Below are 10,579 nucleotides of genomic sequence, written 5' to 3'. Positions count from 1 at the left end.
TTATTTGGGAAGTGATATATCCGCCCCTTTGGATTACTTGGGAAAGCAAAGTGGGCTAATGCTCTACAAATCATTAGCAAACAAAATTATCCAATATTCTTATAACATGGATTACAAGAGAAATTATATCCTACTGCTTGAACAAAACTTGGCTGCAAAACGTTTTGCAGGAACTTCCTGCAAAACCGTTCCTATTTGGCCGTGATAAGGGTATTTTTGTCCTCCTAACAATTGTTTGGGATTTTAGGAACTTCCTAAAGTACCCCAATCATGTTTTGTTCATACCGCTTAGACAAGCAGCCCCGCTCGGATGACAAATGAATATTTATATTAACGGAAATGATTTCAGGGCTAACATGGTTTGATAAAAATACGTTGTCGTTTAGTATTTAAAGGCCTTGAAGAGATTTTTGAAAACCGTAATATTCTTCTCACAACCCTTTAAATACCATGGTAGTACTGAAATCATTTCCCTATATTAATCCTGAGAGAGCACCATCCCTTAGAAAATTACATGGGAAACTTTCAAGGTAATGCTGATGTCACCTCCCTTTTTCTACAAAAATCCAATCGATTTTTTTTTCCTGCGTTTGAAACTTAACCAATAACGTTAATGATGGTGGGGGGAGGGAGGGGAGAGGATTTTATCTAGGGCTAGCAATTTCACCCGGGAAAGTGGGGATCCGCCCCGCCCCGCCCCACTTGGGGAGGGGATTCCCCGATTTGAGCAGGGAAGGGGATGGAGTTGGACCCGCCCTGCCCCGCATTAATGCCATTTTTTTGTGTTTTTGTTAAGTGGTTTTTTTTTTGGAAGACTACTAGAAACCCCTTGGATCGAAACATATCTACAAGATTCCCCCAAAATTTTCATAATTACCATTAGTACAGTTTTGTCCCTCAAATAGCATTTTATATTTTCTTTTACCCATAACCCATTTGGCATTGGCCCTCATTATATTAGTATATTACCAGAAATCCCTAAAATCTCTCCAAAGAACCATCACTGAAAGGCAAAATTAAATCCTTTGAAAATCTCCTTCCCTCAAATAAAAGCAACATCTCTCTATTGAGTGATGAGATTTTATATGGTATACGCTCATACAGTCCATTATTTTTCAAAAAGTAATGTATGGGCTACGGCTTAGGATGATCCAAACCGCAGTGGGTAGGAGAAGGGGAGGGGATGGGGATTAGATATTCCCCGCGGGGAAGGGAGGGAGATTCCCAACCATCCCCGCAGTGGGGAGGGGGGAAATTTCCCGCAGAGGAGAAAGGGTAGGGGACCCCAACATCCGGCCCCGACCCGCCCCGTTGCCAGCCCTAATTTTATCCGTGAGAGTGGGAAAAAATCAGTTCCCCAAAAAAAAAAAAAAAAAGCTCCTATTAAATATCGGAGTGACAATGTAGTGACGGCCTCAGTGTGTGGCATGACCGCATGAGTGACAATGTAGTGACGTCATTAGTGTGTGGCAGGGCGATTGGTAGCAAATCATTATGAATGCGAGCAGCTCCAAATCGATATAAAAATTGGGTAGGGGGTTTTGGGTATGGGTCCAAATTTCCCAAAACAAAACAAAAAACAAAAAAAAAATCAACCCATACGGGCAGGTCCACGGGTCATCCAAAACATTTTTGTCATTTATCTTGTGGCCATTTCTGGGTCCAGATACACAAATTTTACGTTCAGGCAGAGGGGCCTCTGTCTGTCTCACATGTTGCACACCAAGCCTTTTTGCTGTTTTGCAGCAAGAATCGATTTTAAACAAAACTGATCCCCTTGGGAATCCGTAGTTGCTTTGGCTGATAGTGTTTTCTCCCCTTAATCTCATCCAAAATTGGAAAGACAACTACTGAAAGTTTAACAAGAGTAGACCCAATCTTTCTACAAGAAAAAATAAGGGCTAGTGGTGTTGAAGTTTAAATGACAAACAGACATTCCACGTGTAAGCTAAACTGTAAAAATCAATGGTTTAGCTTTTCTTGGCAGAACCCTATATGTAAACATGGTTTAAAATTTCGACCGAAATCCGAAATTTCGGATACCGGTGGGGACCGAAAGCAGAATTTTCCGAAATTCCATTTTTCGCCCTTTACATTTCGGATTTCGGTCCGAAATTTTGGTTTAATGACATTATTTATTAAAAAAAAAAAGTGATACAAAATTTCGGAATTTGGGTCTGGAATTTCGAAATTTGGGTCCGGAATTTAGAACCAAATTACCAAATTCAGGATTGGTGGGGTCCGAAACAATTACCGAAACCGAAATTTTAAACCTTGTATGTAAATGCCCCTTGTGATCACAGTACAACGTGCATCACAAGCACAACAAGAACGAGTTCTCGTAAAAGGACATAATGCAAAAAAGAATCAAACATAGTTTCAGCTGCATCAGATTGTTAGTGATGATTCCATGGCCTTTTTCTCCATTGCCCATTTGCCTTGAAAAAAACTCGGCCATGGAGTCAAAGTCAGGAAAAATGCAACATAATATATAGAAATCATCAGTCAAAATGTGCCATGTGTGCAAAAAGTCACCCTTTGAGTAATTTTCTTAAACAAAAGTACTGGTTGTGATGTGGTGACAATAAACCATTCGTTCCTCCTCATCGTAAAACCAGCTTACCTAACATTAGTTTAGTTTGAGAAAATGCCAGCCAATTGTGAGTCCAAAACCAATTCATGGACTCAATGTAAAACGTAAATCTGAGTCAAATAATTGGTTTTTAACTCACAATCGGTTGGCATAATATTAAACTACCTCTTCGTTTGAGAGAATAACCAATGGGGAGCCCCAAACCGATTATTGGAATGTCCAATAATCGGTTTGGGGCTCCCCATTGGTAGGCATAATCTCAAACAAACAGGGCCTTAGTAATTTACTAGTACAACTATGATTTACGCCTAGTGATTAAAACCAAGCGGGTCCTATATTAATGAGTTGTCTAATAGTGGGGTCCAATGGCCAAGGAAATTAATGTATCCTACCTGTCTTCCATATCATTTCCCTTCGAGATTCTAAAAAACAAAAGTGATACTCTCTTTTAGGCGCCTTAAAAGGTCTTTCGTACTTTAAAAAAAATCCATTTTTCCATTACAACCAAACAGAAGAGTAGAAATTTGAAAATGGTTTTCATTTCCATCTACCAACCAAACAACTCCATGGTAAATAATCTAGTGTGAGGTTAGGTTGAATGATCTAGCTTCATAACTTCTTTTGGTCAATCATCTGTCGTCAATTTTATAAATATTTTGGGTATTGTATTCTTGTTCAATGTTGAATTGCTATTTTTGGAAAACTACACAAGAAATAAAATGGCCACCGACATCCGTACAACCATGTTTTCATAATGAGACAAAGTCACTTTGTCTTATACGCTTTAAGCACCTGGTTACAATACCAAAAAAATATAGAGGAGTGATAAATCGACTCCCCAAATTGATAAATCGACTCCCCATGTGTCTGTCTCTCTCTTCTAGGTTAGAGGAGAGAGACAGACACATGGGGAGTCGATTTATCACTGCCCAAAATATATTGTTTATTGGCAAGATCTAATTTAGAGAGAATTGGGCAATTTTTAATTGTATTCTTATAAAAGGTAACTCGATCATTAGTTTAGTGTAAAAGCAACAGAGAACTGTAATTATTTTTGGGGTAGGTAAACTGGGATTCAACAGCCGAGTTGAAGTGCAAAGTTTTGACCATTGAGCTGAGGATTAATCCAGCATATACCGTGAAGATCACAACTTGTGAGAAATGTAACTTTCCCAAGAAAGTCCACGGAGGAGTTTCTCATTACCATTAGTCAAGATCCGACGGCCGTAGGTGGACCCCAATCGATCCTATCCTCATCATTTTTTCAATATTTTCCAATTTACATGGAAATAAATGATAGTGTTCTAAATGCTCCAGCATCACCTGTAAATAGTACCGAAGAGAAATAATAAATAAAGACACCTCTAACCAGAAATTGTTATAACACAGTCCTGCCCACATGATTCAAATTCCAAAAATCTTGGTAAAAATAGCGAGGTCTACTGGTGTAACTGTCCATATTAGTGCAATTGGTAATAGGGAAATGATATCGCACGCCAGAAAATCCATAGATTGACCATTCCACATGGCGTAAAGACTCATGCAAAGAGCACTTGAATGAAAGATTACACATCAAGAGGTACCTGACCTCTTGGCATGATTGATGCTCATTTTAAGATACGGTATCAGTATGCAATGACCCTGTGTATCCATTGTCTCCAAATCCTGCAACTTCACTGAATGCTAGGGCCTTAACACCTAAGAGCCCAAAGAACCTCAACGGGTTGAGGATTTTTCCATGTCAAAAATGCAAAAAAGAAAACTGGTATTTTATTTCGGCCGACCGAAATTTAATATTGAATAAAATATTAGTTTCGTTTTTGTACCAGAATTTTGGAATATCATGGGTCCGAAACCAGTACCGAAACCAAAATTTTAAACCATGGTTATAACACAGCCCTGGCCACATGATTCAAATTCCAAATATCTAGGCAAAAATAGTAAGGGACACATATTAGTAAGTGTACCCCCACGTTCATTGATTGGAAATGCTCATTCTGATCACGTGAGAGCACAAGATTTGGTGCTCCCAGAACAAAATGCATCACATGCACAACAAGAACAAGTTCTCGTAAAAGTACATATTGCATAAGAAAATCAAAACTGGTGTCAGCTGCATCAGTAGTTGTTAGTGATGATTCCATGGCCTGTTTCTCTATTACCCATTTTCCTTAGGAAAAAACATAGCCAAAGAATCAAAGAAAAGAAAAAACAACTTTTTATGTAGAAATAGGAAAATAAAACAGCTAAAAAGAAGCAACTTATTAGCAACTGATGCTACATTTGCTTAGTTCTTGAATCACAACCTCCATTGTCGGCCTCAGATTTGGACTTTCATTAGTACAAATCAATGCGATCTTTGCCAATTTCAATGCCTCTGATTCGGAGAACTTCCCGTGAAGATTTTCATCAATGATGTCCTCAAATATGCCAGATTCAGCCCCGAGTCGGATTGAATGAGTGATTCTCCTCTTCCCACTGAGGATCTGAAAGAGGATCACTCCGAAAGAATAAACATCGCTCTTCTCTGTAAACCGGCCAGTCGTAGTGTATTCGGGAGCGAGGTAGCCCATAGCGGCACTGGCCTTGAGTGTTGAGAAGACCACATCATCGGCCAAGAGCTTGTGAAGGCCAGAATCAGAGAGCAAGGGATTGCAATGCTGGTCGATTAGGACCTTCTCCGCTGATAAGCTTTGATGAACCAGGGCGGCTTTATTCAATTTGTTGCTATGTAAATATTCAATGCCTGTATGAGAGTAAACATAATTGTTAAGATAAATTAAAAATTAAAAAAACCCAGTTAGTTCTCTACTCTGAAAACACCTTTAAGTTCCCTTGAAACCAAGATTAGTTTTTGAACACTGGATCCCAATACTTAAAGTTGGGTTCTTTTCATCTATTTGACTGAAATAGTAAATTCTCAGAAATCATTATCAGTATTCATGGAGAATACAACTGATGAAAACAAAAACACCAATAAGAACAAGTGAAAGAAACCATAAATGCTAAATAAAACGAAATCAAAATTAAAAACACCCAGTTGGTTCTCTGCTCTGAAAACACATAGGTCTTCCTAATAAGCTGCCTTCAAACCAGGATTTGATTTTGAAAAATGGATCCCATTACTTAAAGTTTGGTTCGTTTCATCTATTGACTGAGATGTAAATTCTCAGAAATCATTATCAGCATTCATGAAGAAAAAACTGATGAAAACAAGAACAAGTGAAAGAAACCATAAAAATATATTTTTAATTAAGCTTAAGCATATTCACACTCAGAAACAGAGAAATTGGATGAATAAGAAGAAAACAAATTGACCTTTGGCAATGCCATTGATGATGGATACTCTAGTAGACCAGTCGAGAACCCGATCCTTCTCAATACTCACATCTAAATACTGCAACAAACTCCCATTCGAGACGAAATCATAGATAAGGAAACATTCCCCCCTGTCTCTTGAACAGCAAAACCCCCTCAATCTGATTAGATTTTCATGTCGCAACGAAGTTAGTATCTGCAGCCCCTTCAAGAACTCAACCTCCTCCAACTTACAACTCGTATTGTTAATGCTCTTAACAGCAACCACAGAGCCATCTCTAAGAATCCCTCTATACACCGCAGAAAAATTACTCTTCCCCAACAAATTCACCGCCGAAAAGTACTGTGTCGCAGACTCCACCTCTTCTAGATTAAATCTAAAGCTCTGCAAAATCGCTTGAGAGAACCCAATGCCACTCCGTCCAACAGCCAATGGGTCCCATCCATTTGAGTACTCGAGACTGACTAATGGGGAAGAGCTCTTCCTACATAAGTCCTTGGCCTGATCAGTGCTTAAACGACTATCGGAAAGTTCGAACGCGCTACCAATCCTTTGTTTCCGGCGTCTGTACATTGTAAAAGCAAGAAGACCCGCCACGGTTCCTCCGACCAAAAATGCGATAATTCCACCTACAACAGCAACTTTTGGGGAATTTGAGGAATTGGAGCAATGGGTTTTATTGCAATGTGTCCCAATATTCGCAGACTCTGGAATTTCCTTCGGAGCGAAGCCAGTTGCTTCAGGTCCATAGGGTTCGGGTCTGTTAGGTTTCAGCTGATCAGAAGAGGTACAAACTCTTAAAGAAGAAAAGCCAGTTCCGCACAAACCCGAATTGCCTTCATACAGAAACCCTTCGGTCAATCGCTTCAAAGCTTCATCCAAGTAAAATAAAATAAAAATTCCATCAGTGCTGAACTATAAATGATTAAAGAACACCAAAACAGCTTAAGCTTTTGGAATAATTGGTTGTTTCACATGGCATCAGAGCCAGACACCATGATAAACAATGGAAATCTTCACTAATATTCTTGTAAAATAAAACTTTGTTCTGTAAATGTTGAACTATAAATGATTAATTAACACCAACTCAAACAGCTTAAGGTTTTGGACATGGCTCTGATACCATGATAAATAATGGAAATCTTCACTAATCTTACTTGTAATACAATTAGCCGCAAAGTGTGTTTAAATAGAACACTCAAGGGAGTAAACATAGAAAGAGATTAACATAATCAAGGGAGTTGATAAAGATAGAAACCCTAATCTAACCTAACTACCCCATCCAGCCTAGTTGTCTAATCTAGCACGATCTAAGATCAAATTTCATCAAATCTAATCTCACAAATCTAACATATTCTAATAGTCAGTTCATCATAGCAAATCAAAGTGGGTTTTTCACATCATCTCAAAAAAAGTAACAAAATAAAACACAGATTTAATAGAAAAGATTACCTGGAGGAACATAGCCGGAAAGGGTATTGTTTCTAACATCCAAGACTTTCAAATTAGGAACCCTTGACAGCTTTCCCGGAATCGAACCAAAGAGCTTATTGCTGCTCAAATCCACCCTCTCTAACATACCCAAATCTCCCAAACTCGCTGGAATCGCCCCATTTAATCCGTTATGTTGCAAAGCAAGAACACTCAGCTTCTTCAAAGACCCTATCTGAGTAGGTATGCCCCCATTCAAATTATTGTAGCAAAGCTGCAAAACTACAAAACCCCAGCAAAAAAAAAAAAAAGATAACCCAGAATAATACAAAGAGAGAAACTGATAGAACAACACTACTCTATCAAAACAAAAAATAGTGAAAAAAAAGATGTTAAAAATGAGGAGAATTGAGAAAACAGTGAGTTAATTCAAGGAAACTCACTCCTCCAATGTGCTAATAGCACTCTGTGTGACAATTCTCTTAAGAAATCAGTAAAATAAGATACATAAAGATGGAAACCTATTGCAACATAGAAACATATTCATAAGGAAACCAATCTAAATAACAAGAACCCAAAATCTATCTTACCCTGTAGACTAGCCATGTGGCTGATTTCAGGAGGGATGGTTCCAGAAAGGTTATTAAAACTGAGATAGAGGTCAGTAAGCTCGGTGAGATTTGAGATTTCTCTGGGAATTTGTCCGGTGAGAGAGTTGAAATGGAGGTAGAGAGCAGATAGGCATTTGAGTCCAGAAATAGCTGGAGGGACAGACCCTGAAAGCCCTTTGGCTTGGAGTGAGATGTTAGCTACTTTACCATACTGGTTGCATGATATTCCTTCAAATGAGCCGCTACAAGGGTTTCCATCAGTTGTCCATGAGGAGAGGAACTGGTTTTGGGGGTCTAAAGCTGATTTTATATCCATAAGTGCTTTCAGCTCGGCATTTCCACAAACAGGTATGAAAAGAGTAAGTGAAAGGATGGTTAAGAAGGAGAAGAGATGAATAAAACCCATGTTTTTTTCAAAAGCTCAGAGCAGATCTCTCTCTCTCTCTCTCTCTCTCTCTCTCCCTCTCTCTCTCTCTCTCTCTCTGTGTAAAATAACTAGTGTTTGAAAGAGAGGAGGGAGAAGAGAAATGAAGATAGACTAGGAAAAATGAGAATGGGGATATTTTCAATTTTCAAAAGAAGAAATTAAAAAGAGAAAAGTATGGGTTTTTCTTGGTAGGTGTTGCTCCCACAGAAGAAGGAGTGGAGGAGGGGATTTTGTTCCTTTCTCCTCTCTGTTTCAGTGTACTATTGACAGTAAAAACACATACAATTTGCCTCTATTTTTTTAAGTATGGATCTAATTCTACCCCCTTCTCCTTTCTCTAAAGTTAGATAAAATAAATCCCAACAGACCTTTAACCCTATGTGTCCTAAATATTACGAAAATGGTTTTTTTTTTTTTTTTTTCAAATTTTGAACAGAAGAGTCTGAAAGAGACAAATGCCTAATTTCTCGTAGACTTTTTCAGTGTTGATTTGAGAAATTAATCGTGAGTAGCGACCTTAATTGCCACGTGGCACTTTGATTTAAGTATTTTAGTTGTTGGTGGACTACTATTTTGACAGTTTTCTAACTTCTAAGCCTGATAAGTTAAGAAATAAGAAGTACATGGTTGAGAGTCTTTGGATTGGAAGAATTTTTTAGGAGAAGTTTGATAAGTAAAAAGGGGAAGTAAAGGGGGGCGAATTTATCACTTCGCATGGAAAAAATATTTCTAAAAGATCCTGGACTTTATAACGAAGTAGATAGAGAATGCGAGGCAAAGCTAAGCCAGCTAAGGTCTTAAAAGCCCATATGAAGCACACCTGCACTCCAGATAGCTACGGAGAGTGAAAGGCTTGGGTCTAAATCAAAGTACTCCCCTGTAGAAGAATCGGAACATGAAGATGGTGAAGAAGACAGAATTGGACAGTGCTCTTATTCATGCTATTGTATCATCTTAATTTCTTTATTTAATAATACACTGGTAGGGGTACGCTAAACCTCAGCTTACCCTTAAAAAAAATATTTCTAAAAAGTTGTAACTTATTTTTACACACACACACAAAAGATAACTTGAACCAACCCTACTAGGGACCTCTTATTTATGAAAATATCCCTCTAAATTAACCATAATCATATCATTTTTCCTCTAAATTGTGGGAAGAAATTTTTTCCCAAGAGAAAATTTTCCATCATAAATATTTTTCTTGCAATCCAGACAGCAACTTAGGGTGAGGATTATGTTGACCATGTTTGAAGTTTCTTGTGTGAAACAAACCAATTACTCCAAAAGCTTAAGCTGTGGAGTTGGTGTTATTTAATCATTTAAATTTGAGTCCTTTGCCATTCACAATCCGCTGTCATAATCTTAAATGAAAAAGGCCTCGTACTTCAACATTTCCCCTCAAGTGTGGCCCTCTTTTTTTAAATGGCCATACATGTGAATTTTTAACATCAAGGAGTTTGTTAGGTTTTGAACCTAGGACCTGCCGTGAGGCAAGATACCATGGGAAAATATGTACCAATTACTCCAAAAGCTTAAGTTGTCGGAGTTGGTATTATTTAATCATTTATACTTCAATATCTTGATTCTCTGATGACGGCCTATTCGTTAGAGTTGAGATCATTGACAAGTGTTATGTGACTCATAACCATGAGCAATGCCTCCAATTGGATGAGAAGATGGTTTATACAGCAAGTTTCAGTGTAAACTTTTGGGGTATGTGGAGGAGAGCTTGAAGAGAGATTGAAGAACACCATATTCAACATCGAACAAAATATATGAATCAATAAGGAGAACTTATATAGTGAATTCAAGCTCAAGCTCATTTCTCAGTTGGAAGGTGCTTTGTGTTGTAATTATAAGACTGTGGGTTTAATCTAGCTTACATCCAAAAAAATTTAGAGAATTCCTAAAAATCTCAAAATATATTACAAAAAATTTGAACTAGTGTTTGTAGAACGTATTATTTAGACTTGAGACTACAAAACCATAACTTACCCGAAATAGTAACCAAAAGAAATAATAAAATTATTAAAAATGGGAAAAAATAGTAGTTCGTTTAAAGCTCTCAATAAACACAATTCAGATAATCAAACATGGCCCTCCTCAATGAATCTGGACACAAAAGCCCAAAATTGTTTTACAAAAATTACTCAAAAAAGAAAGTTTGACTAAAAAAATTTAGAATTGGCCATCAA

General features: G+C 37.8%; 1 protein-coding gene across 1 annotated transcript; it reads right to left on the bottom strand.

Moving 5' to 3' along the window:
• Nucleotides 1–4,519: 4,519 nt before the first annotated feature.
• On the bottom strand, nt 4,520–8,675 carry LOC143885059 (proline-rich receptor-like protein kinase PERK9). Its single transcript, XM_077389014.1, has 4 exons — nt 7,934–8,675; nt 7,365–7,625; nt 5,912–6,784; nt 4,520–5,339 (listed from the first exon to the last, which is right to left on the bottom strand). Exons 1-4 carry the CDS (start codon nt 8,358–8,360, stop codon nt 4,858–4,860), a joined length of 2,043 nt encoding a protein of 680 aa, XP_077245129.1. The 5' UTR covers nt 8,361–8,675; the 3' UTR covers nt 4,520–4,857.
• Between the last annotated feature and the right edge of the window lie 1,904 nt (nt 8,676–10,579).

This window comes from Tasmannia lanceolata, unplaced genomic scaffold (genome assembly GCF_043159265.1).
Source record: "Tasmannia lanceolata isolate RefF3 unplaced genomic scaffold, GAP_Taslan_0.1 ptg000008l, whole genome shotgun sequence".
Taxonomy (NCBI): Eukaryota; Viridiplantae; Streptophyta; class Magnoliopsida; order Canellales; family Winteraceae; genus Tasmannia; species Tasmannia lanceolata.
This window is presented reverse-complemented; position numbering and strand designations above follow the sequence as displayed.